Source organism: Lynx canadensis, chromosome B1 (genome assembly GCF_007474595.2).
Source record: "Lynx canadensis isolate LIC74 chromosome B1, mLynCan4.pri.v2, whole genome shotgun sequence".
In the NCBI taxonomy this organism is placed as follows: domain Eukaryota; kingdom Metazoa; phylum Chordata; class Mammalia; order Carnivora; family Felidae; genus Lynx; species Lynx canadensis.
In genome coordinates, this window is record NC_044306.2 from 52,863,006 (window position 1) to 52,883,291 (window position 20,286).

Below are 20,286 nucleotides of genomic sequence, written 5' to 3' on the forward strand. Positions count from 1 at the left end.
AGCCTCTCATGACTGTGTGTGCTCAGCTCCCTGGCTTGAGCAAATAGCCCCTCACACCTGCACATTGTTGACTCGTTGTGGACACACAGCTACTTGTTTGCAGGTGCAAATGACTGTTTGTATACCCAGACTTGAGGAGAGGGCCCCCCACCATGCTCTTCTTCAGCTCGCATTCCCTTAGAGCAAGTAGCTGGGCCACAGAGCTAGAGAATGTGGGACCTTAAACCTCAGTGCTAGGTCCTGGTGGAGGGAGAGCTCTTAAAAACCCTCCCTTCCAAATATCCCCCCGTTACTAGAGAAGATCCCACTCCCACTCTGGAGGTAGGACAAGAACTACCCTAATACCAGGGTAGATGTACTTAGGGATGAAAAATCGGGATAGGATGTAAAATATTTTTCAAAATAGGAAGCAGGTACATGGAGTCAGAGAGACTTCTGGAAGTTCTGAGCCAGGCTTTATACAGATCATAGGGAATAAGAGCCCACCCCAGCCTATCTCACCAGGGCAACTGAAATGGGCAGGAGTGAAATTTGTCGATTGTCAAATTCTGTAGACCTGGACGGTAAAGATGGTGATGCAGCGGGTTTGTCAATGACTGCAGGAGACTGACCATGATGGCAACGTGCCCGTGGGACTGTGAGCAACACTAAGTCACAGTTGCTTGCAGTGCAGGCCTTCATTTTATGCAGTAGGCAGGAAAACATGTCAGACCAGGATACAGCATATCAAACAGATACTGAAATGATGAAATGATGAAAATGATTTCAAAATTTCAAAAAATTTAGTCCCTTTGGTTCAGTAATTCTACTTCTAGGGGAGCACCCTAAAAGAATAAGCAGAAATGCTAAGATTTGTGCACCAAATGAGCTGTGTTTACAAAACAAAAATCGGAAGCTGGATAGTGATTGAGTAAAAGTTTAATAATAATAAAGGATGGCACATTTGTATGATGGATAATATACTGTGCTAAATGAGTTTACAAAGAATTTTTAAAAACTTTCATGTGTTTTATTTTATTTGAGAGAGAGAGAGAGAGCAAGAGCAGGGGAGAGGGGCAGAGGGAGAGAGAGAAAGAAGAGAGGGGAGAGAGAGAGAGAGAGAGAGAGAGAGAGAGAGAGAGAGAATCCAAAGCAGGCTTACACCCAGCACATAGCCCAACGAGGGGCTCAATTCCATGACCCTGGGATCATGACCTGAGCTGAAACCAATAGTTGGACACTTAACTGACTGAGCCACCCAGGCACCCCAAGTTTATGAAGAATGTCTAATGTGGGAAATGCCTTGGTATTAAGTGAAAACAGTTGGCTCAAAGTTATATAGCTTGACCTTGACTAGGCACAAATATACGCCAATATATAAAGTACTGCAAAGGATATAATAGAACAAAATGTTAATAACACTGGTGATCTTGCAGTCATAGGATTACATATGATTTGTATTTTCTTTACACATTTTATTTTCTAATTTCCCAGAGTAAATTTCTTTTTTTAATTGAAATGGAAAGGGATCTCCATTTTGAAGGGGAAAGTGAGGAAAAAGGTCTGGGCAGAATTCAGTGTTGGGTGAGACCTTCAGGGATACAGGCTCTGAAAGAGAGATAGGGACGAAAATCCAGGCTGCCGGTGGTCGCGACCCGACTTTTCTTTTTCTCGTGACTGGGGAGAGCCTTGTGATATCTGGGATGCCCGGGAGTAAAACTGTCCACTCCAGGGGTTGAGGCCAGAGTCAGGAAATGGGAGGCAGCCTGAGGTGATCCATCTTTTTACTTCTTGCAAGGAAAAGACATTATTTCTAGATTTCCCAATGTAAGATTTCTGGGCCCCAACAAAGAATGAATCCTCTGTGTTACTCTCCACCCAGTAGACATGTTTGATGACTTCTCAGAAGGCAGAGAGTGTGTCAACTGTGGGGCCATGTCCACCCCGCTCTGGAGGCGCGACGGGACGGGGCATTACCTGTGCAACGCCTGCGGCCTCTACCACAAGATGAACGGCATCAACCGGCCCCTTATCAAGCCCCAGCGCCGGCTGGTAAGCAAGTGCCTGGCTCCTCGAGTCTGCCCTTCCCTCCTCCTCTTGGCCCCCGGCTTTCGGGCTCACACTTAGGTGGGAAATGCCTAGGTTTTGAATTCTGGACTTCGAGTCGTGTTTGTTTGTTTAAGTTTATTTATTTATTTTTGAGGGAGAGAGAGAGACAGCAGGAGTGGGGGAGGGGCAGAGAAAGAGAGAGAGAGAGAGAGTGAGAGGGAGTGAGAGGGAGGGAGGGAAGGAGGGAGAGAGAGAATCCTAAGCAGGCTTTGCTCTGTCCGCACAGAGCTGATGCAGGGCTGGAACTCACGTAAGGGTGGGGTCATGACCTGAGCTGGAACCAGGAGTCAGGCGCCCAACTGACTGAGCCACCAGGTGCCCCTTTCAAGTCCTCTTGAAAAGGAAGTGGGTTGAGGAGTTGGGTGGGTGGTTGGCAACATAGTAATGTCTCATCCCTTTAGAGTGCACTTGAGCTACGAGGATGTTCCAGACCATCTACTTTAACATCTTAATTATGCAGAAGTGAAAAGTGAGGCTCAGAAAAGCTAACAGCCTTGCCCACGGTCACATGGCTACTGAGTCTCCTATCTGGAACCAGAGCCCAGGTTTCCTTGTTCCCAGTCCAGCCTTGCCTCCTACATCTCCTGTTTTCTCATCTATCCCATGAGCAAGGTGGACTCTTCCTTACCCTGTTTCAACTGATCAGTTGATAAAACCCAAAGCCCAGGGAGATTAAGCAGGGTGTATCAGGCCCTCTGGCTGGAAAAATGTTTGTAATGGGGTTTTTGGCTCGTGGCTCCATGGTCTTTTCTAGTAGAATTTTCTTTTGACCAACACAAACTAGCTTTCGTGTATATTAGGAAGGGAGAAATAGAGGGGTTAAGTCCTGATGCTTCCCTTTCTCTCTGGTCACAAGGCCCATTCAGTCTTTGATGTATTCAAATACAGTAATTGTTCACCCACCACCCATGCCTGGTCCTGGAAGCCCACATTTATTCTACTTTTGAGAAAAGCTTTTCTGCCTCCAGTGCCCAGTGCTTGCTGGGATCTTTGATGAATGACTGATAATGCCACTAATGCTACAGTTAGGAAAAGAATTCACTCTATCACTCTACTTCTCCTACAGCTGAAGTCCTTGTTCTCATTCACCACCCCGCCCCTAGGCTCTTTTTTTTTTTTCCTTTTTTTTTAATGTTTATTTATTTTTGAGAGGAACAGAAGAGAGAGTGGGAGACACAGAATCTGAAGCAGGCTCCAGGCTCTGAGCTGTCAGCACAGAGCCCGACGCGGGGCTCGAACTCACAAACCATGAGGTCATGACCTGAGCCGAAGTTGACTGAGCCACCCAGGCGCCCCGTGCTCTGGGATTCTCTCTCTCTTTTTTTAATGTTTGTTTATTTTTAGAGGAGAAACAGAGCGTGAGGGTCAGAGAGAGAGAGGGAGACACAGAATCTGAAGCAGGCTTCAGGCTATGAGCTGTCTGCATAGAGCCCCATGTGGGGCCCGAACCCATGAACCATGAGATCATGACCTGAGCTGAAGGCAGACACAACCGACTGAGCCACCCAGGCGCCCCCCCCCCCCCTTACTCTGGGATTCTTATACAGGGCTACGATGGCTGACCCTGCCACCCATTTAGGGCCAGCCCCTCGGTGCTCCCTGCAAAGTAGAAGCAGCAGCACTTGCCTTTTACTTGGACTTGAAGGGTTTGCCTTCTCTGTTGCAGTCTGCCTCCCGCCGAGTGGGCCTCTCCTGTGCCAACTGCCAGACCACCACCACCACCCTGTGGCGCCGCAACGCCGAGGGCGAGCCCGTGTGCAATGCCTGCGGCCTCTACATGAAGCTCCATGGCGTAAGTAACCCCACCGCCAGGCGGGGTGAGCAGCCTACCAGCGGCCACACGTTTGTTTCCGTTATTCACTTCTTACTTGTCTTCCAACTTTCAGATCATAATCCATTTTTCCCTTCTTAGCAAAGAAACCTAGATTTAGAAGGGACCTTCCAGGCTACGTTAGTCCGTTGGGGCTGCTGTAACAAAACACCACAGACTGGATGGCTTATAAACAACGGAAATTTATTTCCACATTCCTAGAGGCTGGAAGTCCAAGATCAGGTGCCAGCGTAGTCAAATGCTGGTATGGATTTGGGGAAATACTCTCCTATGTCATTGGTTTGCATGTGAATTACTGCAAGTATTCATTAGGAAATTAACCTAGTAGTTCTTATTAAGGACAAGAAACACACATATCTTTTGATTTTGGCAGCTCTGCTTTGGGGAAAGTAGTCTATAAAACAACAAAAGAATCAGTACCTAATGATGTGTGAACTGTTTATTGCTGCGGTATTTGTAGTGGCAAAAACAAGAAACAGTCATAAAGCCTCCTAAAGGAATGGTTGACTAAACTATGGCACAAACTATAGTGTGAAATATTGTGCAGAAGTTTAAAAAATAATTAAGTCAGAGCCCTATATCTTGACCTGGAGTAACAAAACACATTTGCAAAGTAATGTACATAGTATGACCCCATACTATGACTCCTTACTATGGGAGTAAGGGTGAGTGAAACACACACGGATACAGATGGGTGGGTGAATGAATACACACATACATACGTGTATAGATATGTACATGTGCACACATGTTTGAGAATGTTTTAAAATGTCAGAAATATAACAGGCTGGTATTTCAATCGCCGCATGGGGACAGGATTGATGGTAGTGGAGTGGGAGGGGTTGTTACTAACTTAGTCTCATGAATCTAAGAAAAGATTCTTCATGAACATGAATTTTTTCATGTTTCCTTTCTTTTTTTTTTTTTTTTAAATTAGGTGTTTAGTTTGAATTCCAGGGTAGTTAACATACAATGTTATATTCAGTTTAGGTGTACAATACAGCGATTCAACAGTTCTATACATTATTCACTGCTCATTGCGAGAAGTGTACTATGTTTTCTTATTATAGTGAGAAAAAAATAGCCAAAAATATACTTAAGAACATTCATAAGAAAATACACTTCCTTCTGCAAAGAAGTGTATCAAGGATGTTTGTTGAATCACTGTAATAGTGCAAATTGAGGGGAAAAACAACCTTCAGGAGGAAAACGGATAAAGAAATTCTTATTCTTCAATAGGGGAATGGTAAAAGAAACTGATAAAGGAATATTATGCAGGTGTTAAACAGATTGTGTCCTCAAAAAAATTAAAAACAGAATTACCATATGACCCAGCAATCCCACTTCTGGGTGTATATCCAAAAAAGAATTGAAAGCAGAGTCTTTTTTTTTTTTTTTTTCAACGTTTATTTATTTTTGGGACAGAGAGAGACAGAGCATGAACGGGGGAGGGGCAGAGAGAGAGGGAGACACAGAATCGGAAACAGGCTCCAGGCTCTGAGCCATCAGCCCAGAGCCCGACGCGGGGCTCGAACTCACGGACCGCGAGATCGTGACCTGGCTGAAGTCGGACGCTTAACCGACTGCGCCACCCAGGCGCCCCGAAAGCAGAGTCTTGAACAGATGCTTGTGCCCTCATGTCCACAGCAGCAGTATTCATAAGAGCCAAATGTGAATGTAACCCAAGGGTCCATGGATGGATAAGTAAAATGTGGTCTGTCCACACAAGGGAATATTATCCAGCCTTTAAAAGGAAGTAAATTCTGACACACAGTACCAGATGGATGAGCCTTGAAGTCATTATGCTAGGTGAAAGAAGCCAGTCACGAAAGGACGAATCTTGTACGATTCTACTCATATGAGGTACCCAGAGCTGTCAAACTCATAGAGACAGAAAGTAGAATGGAGGCTGCCGTGGACCAAGGGGAGGGGGAAATGGGAAGTTAGTGTTTAACGGGTACAGAGTGTTAGTTTTGCAAGATGAGAAGTGTTCTGGACGTGGATGGTGGTGATGACCGCACAACAATGTGAATATACTTAACGCAACTGGAAATGGTTAAGATGGTAAATTTTATGTTATGTGTATTTTACCATGATTGTTTTAAAACAAGTACTGAGGTTGGTGGGGATAAACATGAGGGCTGTCTTTTTCTGAAGTCAGGATGGGCTTCAAGTGGGCCAAAGTGTGGGGCTGGGTGCTGGAGGGGGGAGAGGCTACTTCCCTCCAAAGGTGGGAACACTGACCTCTCAGTTGACTAGAAGGCAGGTTCAAGTTCATGTAATCTGATACCCTTCTCTCTTAACCATTCCATGTTAAATCTCTCAAGTGGCAATTGCTTTCCTTCAGTATTTCAGGGATGGCCTTTATTAGTCCCATACAGGAGAAAAGCACAGACCAGGAACTAAAAGATTTGGGTTGGCCTGGCCTAAGAGAAACCAGCTGTGAGGAGGGCACATGTTTAAAAATACTAGAAAGATGACCCAGCAAGCCTGTTCCCCAGACACTTATTTAGGCATCTGTGAACGGTTCAGGAGCATGATGCTTGACAGTCACTGCTTGTTTATGAGAAGTCAGTGCCGTAAAAGTGTTGCCCACGGATAGTTTATCTCAGGACCTGGCCTCAGGGCCATCTCCCCAACATAATCTCTGGTTGCTCCCCACCACCCATGGAAACACTACAATTTGCTCCAACCAGACTCAGTGCAGTGCAGAGCTGCTCTATTTAGAGTGACTTCACATCTCAATTCACTGAGCTGCACCAGCTTCTGCCTATTTTCTTGGCATAATTATTAATAGCACCCCGTTTTCACTTTCACAGTGTCCTGATACTGCTGATAAACTAAAGGCTTTTGCACATACTGCTCCTGATGCCTGAAATGCCTGCCTCTTGTCTACTCGACAGCCTCCCACAACTTAGGCATCACCTCCTCAGCGAAGCCTTCCTTGATGTGGTCGTGTGCCTCTTCCCCTCCTCCCGGGCCGAGGACAGAGCTTAGTATTTCTTTTCTGTTCCCCCACATCATCTATGAGTCTGGTTGTTTCCTACTTGTCTGTCTTTCCCAGTAAACTGTGAAGCTCTGGAAGAAAGGAATGGTGTCTTTAAGCTTCCATTTCTCCAGAGCTAGTATAGTACACAGCATATAGTACAGTATGCTAGTATATTTGAACAGCATTGGTTTCTTTCTCAGCAGGAGCTCCAGGGACTGATTCACTTAGTCCCAGCCCTAAGGTTTGTAGAGGAATTGCTTAGATGTTGCCTTCTCATAGTGTGAGCGTGTGTTTAAATAAGGTAGCAGATCACGTGCAAGTAGAAAACCATATATATTGATTTGTAACTCTCTAGGTCCCCAGGCCTCTTGCAATGCGGAAAGAGGGGATTCAAACCAGAAAACGGAAGCCCAAGAACCTTAATAAATCTAAGACACCAGCAGGTGAGTAAAAGCAAGAACTCAGTGGCTCTTGGAATATGTAAAAATCATGTATTAGTGCGTCAGCTCAGGCTACCAAGGCATAATGATAGCATTGTCCATCCCAGCTATTCAGTTTAGTCCCTGCGGCTGTTTCCAATTTTCCACTTTCTCTCCAGCTGCTTTTGGGGAGGAGTGCTTTTCCCGTATGCTCCTCCCCTCCCCAGTCTCCGTCCTCTCTCCACCCGCAAAAGGGGTTCCCTACCTTTCGGGGCTTCTTGCTCCCCAAGTTCAGCTCTTCGTGTCGTGTACCTGCTGAATCCTGTGGTTCAGGTTGTGCAGATTGTTGTGTTAATCTCCCAATCAGTTTTCTGGGTGTGTAGGATGGTTTAGTGTTGGTCTGGCTGTATTTCATGGACGCGAGACACACAAAAAGCGTCATCCCAGCTATTCAGGAGAGAATGATAACCCAGTGAAAAGTAACATCACCACGCAAAATTTTGGGAGCTTTTGAAGCAGGCTCAAATCAAGTTGCACAATTCTTTCCAGTTGCAAAGGCTGCACTGGGCCAGCTGGACCAGTTGTGGGCCAGAGAGAAAAAGAACATTACTGGTCCCTCCATCTTTGGTACTGCGGCCACTCAAGAACTCAGCTCCATTATGTTCTCTTTGAGATAACAGAGATCTAGGAGGACAGGATTCCATTAATTTCAATCCACAGATTGATTTGTAAGCCAAAGTATAGTTAACATCATGTATTACTTAGCATTCTAGAAAGCTGCTCTACAATTAATATCTCCCTGGTCCTTAAAGACCCCCTTGAGACCAATTATCTGTATTTTACTAATGAGCAAACTGGGGCTCAGAGAAGGCAGTGACTTAACCAGAGTCATACAGCTGTGAGTGGATAGGCTTGGACTTAAAACCCAGGTTTTTCCACTTCAAGCTCCATATCCTGTCCAGTATGCCACTTTGCCTTTTCAGTTTCTAGATTAAGAATGAGGACTACTTAGGGGCACCTGGGTGGCTCAGTCGGTTAAGCGGCCGACTTCGGCTCAGGTCATGATCTCGCGGTCCGTGAGTTCAAGCCCCACGTCGGGCTCTGTGCTGACAGCTCAGAGCCTGGAGCCTGTTTCAGATTCTTTGTCTCCCTCTCTCTGACCCTCCCCCGTTCATGCTTTGTCTCTCTGTATCTCAAAAATAAATAAATAAAACGTTTAAAAAAAAAAAAAAAGAATGAGGACTACTTATGCTCCTATCAAGAGCATTCCCTCTTCAGTACTGCTACCAAATCAAAGATTTCACTGGGAAATGCTGCCGTTGCAGAAAAAATAAATCGGCTGATCCAGTGGAAAGTTTATCTTCTAATCTAAGGCATGACAAACAGATAAATTTTCCTTGTCCACTACTGAGAACATGACCCAAGTCCTCCTTTCCCAGATTCAACCATGGCTTACCCCTTCTGGCAGTATATCTGATTAGGTATTTTATTTTAGATCTTATTTATTATTACATCTTATTTTCTGTGTCTCATGCCAGTGGTCTTCAGCCTTTCTCCCTGTGTTCACACTGTTCTAGAAGCACAGCACATTCCCCTAGGTAACTTCACCTCTTTACATGTTGCAGTGATAGAGCAAGCATTTGGTTCAGGTGAGCAGCGCCCCCCTATCCAAAATTCCCAGTGTAGGGAGCTAGATTGGGCAGCAAAACCTAATCTGAACAGACTCAGGCTATTTATAGTCTTTATTTATCCCATGTGTGAATATTCACATGTTTTGCTGTAGAACAATTAATGTGCTTAGTTACGGAGTATTGTCTCAGACTCCGCTGGGAGTATTCTATAATATACAGTATTAAAATCCAAACACTTCTGAGTCCTGAAACATGTAGTCTCAAGGGTTTGAATAAGAGGTGGTGAGCCCGTCGCTTAAATTCTGATATTTTCAGTTGTCCCATTTTGAGAATTGTCGCCCTGCCCTGATGAAGGGACCTGCTTCATTCCCCAGCAAATAGAAATAAAGCTGTTAGCACAGACCTACCCTGGCTGTCTCAAAGGACCACCATCCATTCGCCCCTGTCCCTGGTCTAGGTGTCCTGACTCTGCCTTATTTTAGGTCCCTCGGGTAGTGAGAGCCTTCCTCCCGCCACCAGTGCTTCCAGCAACTCCAGCAACGCAGCCACCAGCAGCAGCGAAGAGATGCGCCCCATCAAGACAGAGCCCGGGCTATCGGCCTACCATGGGCATAGCAGCTCCATGGCCCAGGTACGTCCCTGGGCAGGGAGATAGGGCTGCCTGTGGGATAGTACACCTCAGACCACCAGGTGGCTGGGTCAGCGCTGGAACACGCGCTTCAGCAGGGCCCCAGCAGGTGGCAGCAGGAGCCGCCTGGTGCCTTTGGGGTCCCACCTGAGGCCCTATAGGGGCTATCTGCACAAGGGTCTATTTCAGCACATCTGATCACATTACAGTGATTTGGACGTACAACTACAACAGACAGCTGATTAGCAGCTCCTCTGTGCCAGGACCTTCAGAGACCAGGAGTGGGGAGGGACACATTATGGCACAGCCACAACCTGAATCAGACTGCATGCTTTGGGGGAGGGAGGTACAACTGTAGAAGGTTCTAGGAGGTGGCGCATGGGCTTTCTGAGCAAGTCTGTCTCCTAAGTGAGAGGTGGTGTGACCTTCTCTTTGAAGTTTGGGAGGGGATGGAAGAGGACCCTCCTGGCGTGGGCAGAGGTGTGGAAACTGTGGGGAGGGCAGGGTGGATGGGCAGGGGGTTGGTGAGGAGGTCACAGGCAGGCTGCCATTTAATGAGGGTCGGCTACAGGTCCAGCTTCACGTGTGTCCAGAAGATGAGTCAGTGGTCCTGTCCTTTCCCTCTTTCAAATATGATGGCATTCCTACTCCCCAACCCCTTCCCTCTTTGGTTCCCCTATTTGGGATTAGGGAAGTTCTGAGCTTGGTTACGGTTTCTAAGCAGTAACCAAGCTTGGTTACCGTTAACTCTGATCTGTCGTCTGCATGCACTTGAGGGAGTCTGTGTCCTAAAGAGCTTTTTACTGTCAGGGTAAAGAACCCGGGTCCCATAGGACCAGGAGAGCCAGGAACCTCTTCTGGGCATGGATAAGATTGGCGTGGATCTGGATCACCTCTTCTGACGGTGATAAGATTGTGGAAGATGTCTCATGTAACTATCCGAGCCATCTGAGAAACCAGAATATCTACAAACCTCTACTGGGTCACAGTGCTCAGAAGCTGGTGAATCACACAGACCCTTTGGTTCCCACAGCACAGGGGTTAGGAAAAACAGAGAGAAATGTTGCTTGGTGTCTTGTCCTGCCTTTGTCCTAGGGCCCTCTCCCCTCATCCCTTTCCTGGGGTGGGAGCCAGCTGGGGGACATCTGTGCACCAGGGCTCCCCTCTCCAGCCCAGACCTCTCCTCCTGAGCCTTCAGGAGTGATTCTGTTGAGCTCATCTTGCACTTTTTGTTTTCAGACGTTCTCAGTCAGTGCGATGTCTGGCCACGGGCCCTCCATCCACCCAGTCCTCTCGGCCCTGAAGCTCTCCCCACAAGGCTACGCATCTTCTGTCAGCCAGTCACCGCAGGCCAGCTCCAAGCAGGACCCTTGGAACAGCCTGGCCTTGGCTGACAGTCATGGGGACATAATCACTGCATAATGTCACCTCCTTCCCTCCTCAGATTTCGGCACAGACTTGGGACTTGGAGGACAGCAGAGATGAGGCTCTGGGCTCCCAGGGGCCAGCCTGCTCTGTTGGGGAATAACTCCAGAAGAACAACCGGGAAGAAACTTGAAGTTGACAATTTGGCTTAGGGGAAATGGGTATTGGATTTTATTGGATGCCTTTTCAAGGGTAGGCGACTGGAAAGAACCCAGACTCTGATCTGGAAGAACCCACCCTTCACTACAAGCACATTTAAGTCCCTTCTGTGGAGTAAGAGACTTCTTTCTTATTTTCCGCCCTACCCCTCCCCTACAAGAGACGAGATATCTTTCTCCTCTGCCTTTCCACCACTGTGACCTAAGATGGTGGCTTTTCCATGGTGTTCCTAGCACCGGGGCTCTGAGGGTGGGTGAAGGCTCTGGGACCCCTGGTCCAGCCTGAATTTGGATGCAACAAGCCCCTCCGGGCAGCTGCTGCCCTTGTCCAGCACTCCCCCTTCAGGTTTGGCATACTCCTGCTTTCCTCAATACCGAATCTTGGCTCCTGAAACGTTGCGTATAGCGCCCATGCTACTGAGGGCTTCGTGGGGGAGATGGAGGAGAGGGCCACTTCACCCACTGCCACGTGTGGCTTGGGCAAAATTGCAACTTGGAACTTCGCCTCCCCCAAGTTCCTTTCCCTGACCCAAGGCTCAAGCCTCCGCTCCTTCTCCTCACCCCCAAAGCCTCTGAAAATAAAAATCCCTTCCACTGCTGAGTGATTCAGCTCTGCCTTCAGCTTGAACATGTCTCTCCCTCCACAAAACAAGAGCTTGGCAGCTTAGCCACACAGCAGCCTCCCCCACGCCTGTCCCCCCAAATCCTTCATCCACCCCTTCACACACAGGTGGGTCCCAAGTAAGTACAAAAAAAGTTCTGCTGCTAAAGCGAGTTTGACAAACACTCACCTAAGACTTGAGATCCTTCAGAAGAGCGTGTCTGGTGGACACCAGCCCCGGGGGTGGGCAGGGGGTTTCCGTGAATTCTTGTGCTTGGATCTCGTGGACGACCCTCTTGTTCTGCGGAGCTGTGTCTCTTGTTCAGACAGCAGGCCGAGTTCATCCAAGGGATGCGGAGCCCCTGCACCTACCTACATCCTTTCCCCAGAAGACATCTTCTGTCCAGGAGGCAAAAAGCTAGAGATCTTGCAACATACATTCAAAGCAAACAAACACAACATGACAAAAACTTAATGGAAAGACAACAACCGATAAGAGAAGACACTGAGGGTGGGCCTTGAGGGAGTGTCCGGCCCTTGTATTGTCCTGGAATTGGCCTTCTTCTCCTCTTCATATTGCCGTTTCTGCCCGAGATGCTGGAGCTCCTCGCAAAGACTTCTCCTTCCTCGTCCTCATCGTCAACAGACCTGTAGCTGACTGTGGCCTTACCACATCTTCCCCCCCAAATCCCCAGCTCCCAACCCCAAAATCCTACTGGCTGTAGCAGAGAATATTTTTAAACCAAGATTCTGTTTTAATCATCATTACGTTGCTTTCTTCCATGAAGGCCACCCTCATATACCTTCCCTGACCCACAAACCTGTTAACATTGTCTTAAGGTGAAATGGCTGTAAAATCAGTATTTAACTAATAAATTTATCTGTACTCCTCTTTTCCTTCTCCTCCCTCAGAAGTCATTACTGGGAGGTTCGATGCTGCCCTTTGCCAGGCAATCTTGAGCCACGGAGGCCCCTTCGCCGATCTGCTCACAGGCCGCATAAAATCGTTTTCTCCCTTCAGTCATTTATGGCAGTTGGCCAAGACTTCCTCTGTATGTGATGGTGGCTAGTGAAAAGAACACTCATCCCAGCCCTGCTATTGACTAGTTTGAGACTTTGACAGGTAACCTCTAGGCTTTGGTTTCCCAAGAGAGGGTTGGGCCAACCAGCCCTCAATAATTAAAGTTCCTATGGCCCAACAGTTGTTGCCCAATGAAGGGAGCCATTTGTAGGGCTTTCCTCGGGGCCAGCAGGGGCTGGGGCATGGAGTAGAGTGCAGGGCAGTGGTCTGTCCAGCCCACCTGGTTTAAGACATGTCCTGGGGGGTCAACCTGAGTTGTTCTTGCCATCTTCCACTTCTCCTTTATGGTTTGATCCAAGCAAGCTTCTAGAGAGGAGAGGAAATCTTCTCCTTTTTCCATTTGTCTTCACCATCTTCAGCTACAGAATTGCTTCATCTTAAAAACGGGGTGGGAGTGGGGGCAGTGGTCCTGAGGCCACCCTCTGACGCAGTACCTGTGGAAGGGGACCCAGACAAGCAAACCTGCCCGCATTCAGAACTGTTCATGGTGCCTTCTGCCTTCTCTCAACTGGCTTATGCCAAACCCACTGGGCAACTGGTGGCCTTTGACCTTTCACAGCACCCCTGTTATTTTTGAGCAGGTAAGAAAAAAATGGAAACAACCATTATTTTACATAAAATCAGAAAAGCTCTTAAATTTGCTAAGGAATAGCCAAACCTATTAAATGTAGCTACCATTCAGAAAGACAAGGAGCAGATAACTAACAATTAAGAGTAACAAAAGAGATTCAAAACCATAAATAAAACCTACCAGGATTTATGCTGGGAAGCACATGTTTTCTGACAATGAAGTCTCTGTTGAAGACATTTGCCACTTCTCTTTAGGAATGGCTTTCAGAACAGAATTATATACAACACCGGATCAACCTCATTCCTTGTATAGTCATAACTTGGGCTTCATCCTAGTTGGTATAATCAAGCTAGATTCAGCCTCCTTGCTCACTGGATTTGGTTGCTTCCCCAAATCAAATCCATTCTCAGAGGAGGTCAAATTATTACCAATCAGGATATTCTAAAGGATGCAATTCCCAGAGGGTCGGAAAGTGGCTGGTGTGGAAGGATTGGGGCGGGTGGGGGGCGGGGGGTTGGTCACTAGCAACGATGGTGTCATTAGAATAAGTGTCTGGCCTGGTGTGGTGAGTGAAGCAACAATGCTTGTGTCCAGGTTACAAAATCCTTCACCTTCCCCTAGAGTCTCACCTCTTGCTATGACAAAACGGTCTTGTAATTTTTAATTATTTTTTATGTTATTATTTTTTAAGTGTATTTATTTTGAGAGAGAGTGTGTATGCACGTGAACGGAGGATGGGCAGAGAGAGAGGAAGCAAGAGAGAGAATCCCAAGCAGGCTCCACACTGCCAGCTCAGAGCCCAACATGGGGCTCAATCCCATGACTCTGGGATCACAACCTGAGCCGAAATCAAGGGTTAAATGTTTGACCCACTGAGCCACCCAGGGGGCCTTATGATAAAACCTTTTGAAGCACAGTTTAAATTAATGGTGGGAGAGCATTAATCCTTAATATTTGACTTAAAAAAATTTTTTTTTGAGAGAGAGTGTGAGCAGGGGTAGAGGGAGAGAGAGAATCTCAAGCAAGCTCCATGCTCAGCACAGAGCCTGATGTGGGGCTCAGTCTCACGCCCCTGAGATCATGACCTGAGCCAACATCAAGAGTTGAACGTTTAACCGACTGAGCCACCCAGGCGCTCCCTTAATATTTGACTTTTGAATTCCTTTAGGGGAATGATTGGTAGCACATTTATCTGTGATTATACTTGACTTCAGTTGACAATAGTGAGAATACATTTATAGTCCCTGAACATGCACCTAATGGAGCTGGGGTAGAGGTTATTTGGATGAGCCTCCTACCCCTCGAGCCCCCAGAACTTGACATACATGAATACCGACTGCATGAGAAATAGCCATTTGGAAAGCTGCTTTTGGAGTGGAGGTGACTGTTTTTTGGCTTTTTAATCATTTTCTGACATTGGAGGCTAATCTTCAGATTGTATCCTTGGCTTGCTTGAAGCTAGACCACCAAAATGCCATGTCATAACACAGGTTTAAATCATCCCATCACCAAGGATCAGCCTCAGAGCTTCAGGGTTTAGCCTGGGAAGTGGAGTCAGTCTTGTCCAGCTCTCCCCGCCTCCTGGGCACTTGCTTTCATTTCACTCTTGGCCTCCTGGAGAGTGCTGGCCCGAGTGTGATTCTTATCTCCCCTCCAGTGGCTGTGGCGTGGCATTTGCAAACAGACTAGTCTGTAACAAGGAGAACTAAATAATCCAAGCAAAGGTGACATTAAAACAGACCTGGTTTCTCAAAGTCAGTTTTCTTTTGGTCTGTGTGTTGCTTGTTCACTCTTCTGGCTGAAGCCTGGGAGATTTACAGAGGTGATCGATAGCTGTGTTATGGGTTACCAGGAACAGAGGAATCCGAAAAAGCCTGCAAGGCACCCACAGCTCCTGGGCCCAGGCTGTAGAAGTGATTGCAGGCTCCAACTGGGGAGGTCTTCAGATGGATGCGAACAGGGAGCTTTTCCTCCTGAGTGAAGGGTGATAAATGAGATGTCCCCCCACCCCCCACCCCTGCACCCTGCACATGACTCCCATCATGCACGCTCCAACCCCTCCCTGCTCTCTGGTGATTGTCTTCTCTTGTACAGCTGTGGTCGCCCTGGTTCACCTGAGAAACAAAGATGTGACTTCCTCCACCCTGGGTTTAGAAGAGGTTTTTTTAAACAGATGCACCTGCTCTTCTCATCACTGAGCAGTGGAGGTTTCTAAGCAGTGAATTTCTGATTGCAAGCGGTTCAGAAGCAGCTCAGTAGTAGTAAACAGTACTAGTGGATAACTCTAGTAGACCCCTCTTACAATGACTTGTCTCTTGTGCTGCCTCTTTAAGATGGATTTGCTCAAATGAAATGGATTGTAATTAGAGATGTGAAAACACTTAGATTCGCCATTCCTCCCTTGTTCTTTTCCTTAGAACGCAAATAAAAAATTGAAAATATCTGTTATTCCTAGGGTTCTTGATAATCTGAGACGTTTGAGTTGGGGCACAGATGTAGTAAGAAAAAACTGACATAAGAGAATTCTAAACAGGCGTACAAGCAGGACTCTCTGCCAAAGTGATAGGCAATGCCATTTCATATGCTTTTCATCCTAAAGGCATTGCTGTATGCCAAGCACCCCCCAGCACTGCTGTAGTGATGGGGGTTAGAAACACTTTTAGGAATCCACCTGTTTTCTCCCTGTCTCTCTGACATCCTTGACAGTAGCTTCATGGTGTAGCTCACCTTGCAGATTTCCTCAATGTGGCTTCTAGCCTTACCACAGCCGAGTCCCCTTTACCCCGCCCCACCCCTGCGTTAATTCGCATGTTTTGAAATTGTTCTATTTACATAATAATCTAGGCCTTTCCTCATTTTTCATAGATCAAAAACACAACCATGTATAAATTACACCTCTATTTTAAAAAGAACAAAAACATAGCTGCCAATCTCTGCTACCAAGTACCAGATAGTTGATACACTGAAGTGACTGAGTTCCCACTCAAGGCAGTTTTTAGTCTGCTTTACAGTCTTGGTAAAGCAATTAGGAGGATGGTTACCTTGGGACTTTCTGACTATTTAAAAATTACTTGTGGGTTCCTATTGGGTGAATTTCAGGGTCTCTAGAAGGGGGCCGCTGGCATATACACACTCCTGGAATGGATTCTGTGTCCATCTCCATTCATGCTTCTGCTTCCTCAAAAAAGGGAGAGGGCCAGAAAGAGTTAAAAATGGAAGTTTTTTTTTTTTAAGTTTATTTATTCTGAGAGCACACACACGTGAGTGGAGGGAGGGACAGAGAGGGAGAGAGAGACAATCCCAAGCAGGCTCCTCACTGTCCGTGCAGGAGCTCAATCCCACAACCTTGGAGAGAGAGTCCACTGGAAAGAGTAAAAAATGGAATTTGGGGCACCTGGGTGGCTCAGTCGGTCGAGCATCCAACTTCAGCTTAGGTCATGATCTCATGGTTTGTGGGTTCGAGCCCCTCATCGGGCTCTGTGCTGACAGCTCGGAGCCTGGAGCCTGCTTCGGATTCTGTGTCTCCATCTCTCTCTTTGCCTCTTCCCTGCTCGCTCTCTCTCTCTGAAAAATAGACATAAAAAACTAAAAAAAAAATGGAATTTGAGGGTTCAGAAATTGTAGTCCAGGTCTGGCCATCGTCTGGCTGCACGAGTTGGGGCAATTCACCAAACTGCTCTTCACCTCAGCATCCGTATCTGTAAAATGTTTTGGATCCAGCAGATCTTTAAGGCCCCTCTGAGTTCTAAGTAGTTGTGACAGCTGCCATAATCTGAAATTATCCTTGCCACGTCTGGTATCATACAAGGAGTGCATGCTACCATTCCTGTTTGGTACTCCATCGTGTTGTGAGGATGATCAGGAAAGGACAGAAAAATTATTCCCCAGAGACCCACTGAATTAGATCTACCATCCAGGACTTCGGACCAACAGCTCTGAAACTACAAGAAAGTGGCTCACCTCTTTCTCAGTCTTACATACTCTTGTCAGTACAGATGAAACCTCAGGGCCTGGAGTCTAGAGACTCCAGATTGATGTTCTTCGAATGGAAACCCATACCTTTTTTGTGTTCTAAGTAATGCACTTAAAAAAAAAAAAGTTTCAGAAGCCATACATCCAGCAAGTATTGTCTCACAAAGTACCCACCTTGGAAACTACTTATTTTAATGCTGCAGCCATTGCAGAAATATATGTTGGAATTCCCTTTAGACACTCTCCAGAATCTGCTCATGTCAACCTAAGAGAACCAGGCTTGTTGCTCATTGCTTCCTAGCCACATTCAGTGCGGGGCCCCAAACAGAATTACATCACCTGGCCAAATTTTGTCACCAGTCCTTTCTAACTGCCTCTTTAAAGGATAGGAATTTGTCATCAAATGAAGAGCTATTGAGGAATGTTCTATAGACTCTGAAAGCTACTCCCAGCAAAGAAAGCAGGGGAAATGGGGGACATTTTCGGGTCTTCTATGGATGCCACACTGCAGAGGAAAGCATGCTATGCGCTAATTCTGGTCTGAGGTTTCCAGAAGAATGTTACTTACTTAGAACGTTACTTATTTAGAACATTCTAAGTAAGTATTCTGAAAATATAATAAAAGCCAGGTCTACTTGCCCAGAAAGGGACCCATGCCCTGAGATTTTACCCGCTATTCATCATTTTAGGGGTTTCACGGACTCTGGAAACTTCTCCATATAACCCAGGTTAAGAACTCCTACTCTCAGGCTCTGGTTTGGTCCAGTGCTGCAAGGCCAGGTCAGCTCCATCTAGGGTGTCCTGGCACTTGGTAGGACACGTTGGCTCAGAGTAAACCTTCCTATTTAGCTATGAAGTCAAGCAATCTATCAATCCCGGGGGCCCTGGTGCTGTTCTAGACTCCCAGGAGGCCCTGCAGCCTAAAATCCAGCTGTTTGCACAGGACAGGGCTGAAGAATTCCTGGTAGTTCAACCTTACAGGATGGTATGGGTCTGGAGTCATGGGAATACGATGGGGTTACAGGACACAAGCTGCTAAGGATTTGGGGAAGTTAACGTTGCTAAGGTTTCCGATAGCAGGCCTCAACATTAAGATCCGCTCAACATTTAATCATTCAAAGAATATTTATTATTGAGTGCCTACCAACTGCCAACCACTGTTCGACCAGGAGAGTCGAACAGAAAGAAAACTGAACCCGGCTAGGAAAAAAGGATAGATACCTGGATTGAGAGACCATGCCTGATTCATTTACAGATCGTGAGGGGTCTCAGAGATCATCTGGTCCAAACCCTCTGTCTCCCGCCATTGTTGAGGGAACCTGCCCAAAGCCATGGAGCTGACCTGGAGCCACACTTAGCACCTAACCTCAAGGAAGGCTGGGAAATTGTCATAAAAGTACCATCCTTGCAGTTAATGCACTCACCATAGGGGGGCACCAGCATCCTCCTACTCTCTTGTGGCCACCGGAATATAAAAAAGCCTGATTTTCAAGCAATCTGAGGTCAGCCCAGAACTTCTACTGAAAAAAGTGCCTACTGCTTATTGAGCATTTCTGCACGTAGGACGCTGCTAGTAGCTTTATATATCTACATAAAACATGTCTATATCCTCACAATCATGTTTTGAGCACCAGGAAGATACTGCCCATGGATTTTAAGTAACTCACTGTAGGTCACAGAATGAATATGCCTCCAGAAACGAATGAAACCTTCTCAGGGTGGTTCAGAATCCCACACTCTTTCACCGGCAGTTTGATTCCTCACCAGATCCTTCTGCTTTTCTCCTTCACGTCCTTTCTTGCTATCTTTGAGGTGGCCGTATTCTAACTGATTTTCATGTGCGCTGTAACTTTAATGCTGTTGGAGAAATCAGGGCCACAAAGGAAGAGGGAGGAATTGGCTCGATGGCCCTTAGAATGCTAGGTGCTGAGGCCCAGGCTCCTGTGAGCTTTGGGGTTGCCCCCAATCCAGGAGACAAATAATAATAACTAAACATATGGAGCCGGGCCCAGTGCTCAAAGATGTAGGGAAATCGTCTCAATAAATCCCACAGTATCCCAGGGAGGTAGGCATTTCATTTCATTCCATAGATGAAGAAACAGGCACAGAAAGGTAAATTACTTGCCCAAGCTCTGCCCACTGAGTGGTGAGATCTGGACCCAGGTAGTCAGTTACAGAAATAGTGTTCTTTGCTGCTATTCTACAGAGCTGCACTTCTAGGACTAGGAGTTTGTCCTTCCCCAGCCTTACTCTCTTGGAATGATGGTTACATACCCTTGCACAGCGCTTTACAGTTCATGAGTGTTTTGCATCTAATATCTCATTTAATCATTCAAAGAATATTTATTATTGAGTGCCTACCAACTGCCAACCACTACGTTCTAAGTCCTTGCTGCCCCAAGTGTGGTCCCTGGACCAGCAGGAGGGAGCTGCTGGAAAGGCAGTCTTGGGCCCTGCTAGAAACCAGAGTCAGAATCTTCATGTAAACAAGATTCTCAGGTGATTCATAGGCATATTAAAGTTTGAGAAACCCTGCCTTATAATATGTCCATAATAAAGCCATATATATCTCACTTAAATTATAAAGATTCGAAGATCTATTGTGACTTGCTTGTCTTCCCGTAGCTAATAACAAGGCAATATAATGTAAAGAGCTTACAACAGTATCTCACATATAGTATCCGCTCAACAAATAGCTATTATAAATGATAGTCAAGCTGTGAAACATTTGGTTTCTTTTTTTTTTTTTTAATGTTTATTTACTTTCGAGAGAGTGCAAGTGGGGGATGGACAGAGGATCCAAAGCAGGCTCTGCACGGACAGGAGTGAGCCCGATGTGGGGCTTGAACTCACGAACCGTGAAATCATGACCTGATACAAAGCTCGACTGAC

At 46.5% G+C, this 20,286-nt stretch overlaps 1 protein-coding gene across 2 annotated transcripts in view; it reads left to right on the plus strand.

Moving 5' to 3' along the window:
* Positions 1-12,667, plus strand: part of GATA4 (GATA binding protein 4) — a 54,153-nt gene extending 41,486 nt beyond the window's left edge. The window contains exons 3-7 of one of the 2 annotated variants that reach the window (XM_030312717.1): positions 1,862-2,031; positions 3,755-3,880; positions 7,264-7,351; positions 9,441-9,589; positions 10,826-12,667. In XM_030312717.1, the coding sequence (XP_030168577.1) occupies positions 1,862-2,031; positions 3,755-3,880; positions 7,264-7,351; positions 9,441-9,589; positions 10,826-11,008 (716 nt within the window). In that variant the 3' untranslated portion in view covers positions 11,009-12,667. The remainder of the gene's footprint in view (positions 1-1,861; positions 2,032-3,754; positions 3,881-7,263; positions 7,352-9,440; positions 9,590-10,825) is intronic. The other variant, XM_030312721.1, reaches the window with a different exon arrangement.
* Positions 12,668-20,286: the final 7,619 nt, after the last annotated feature.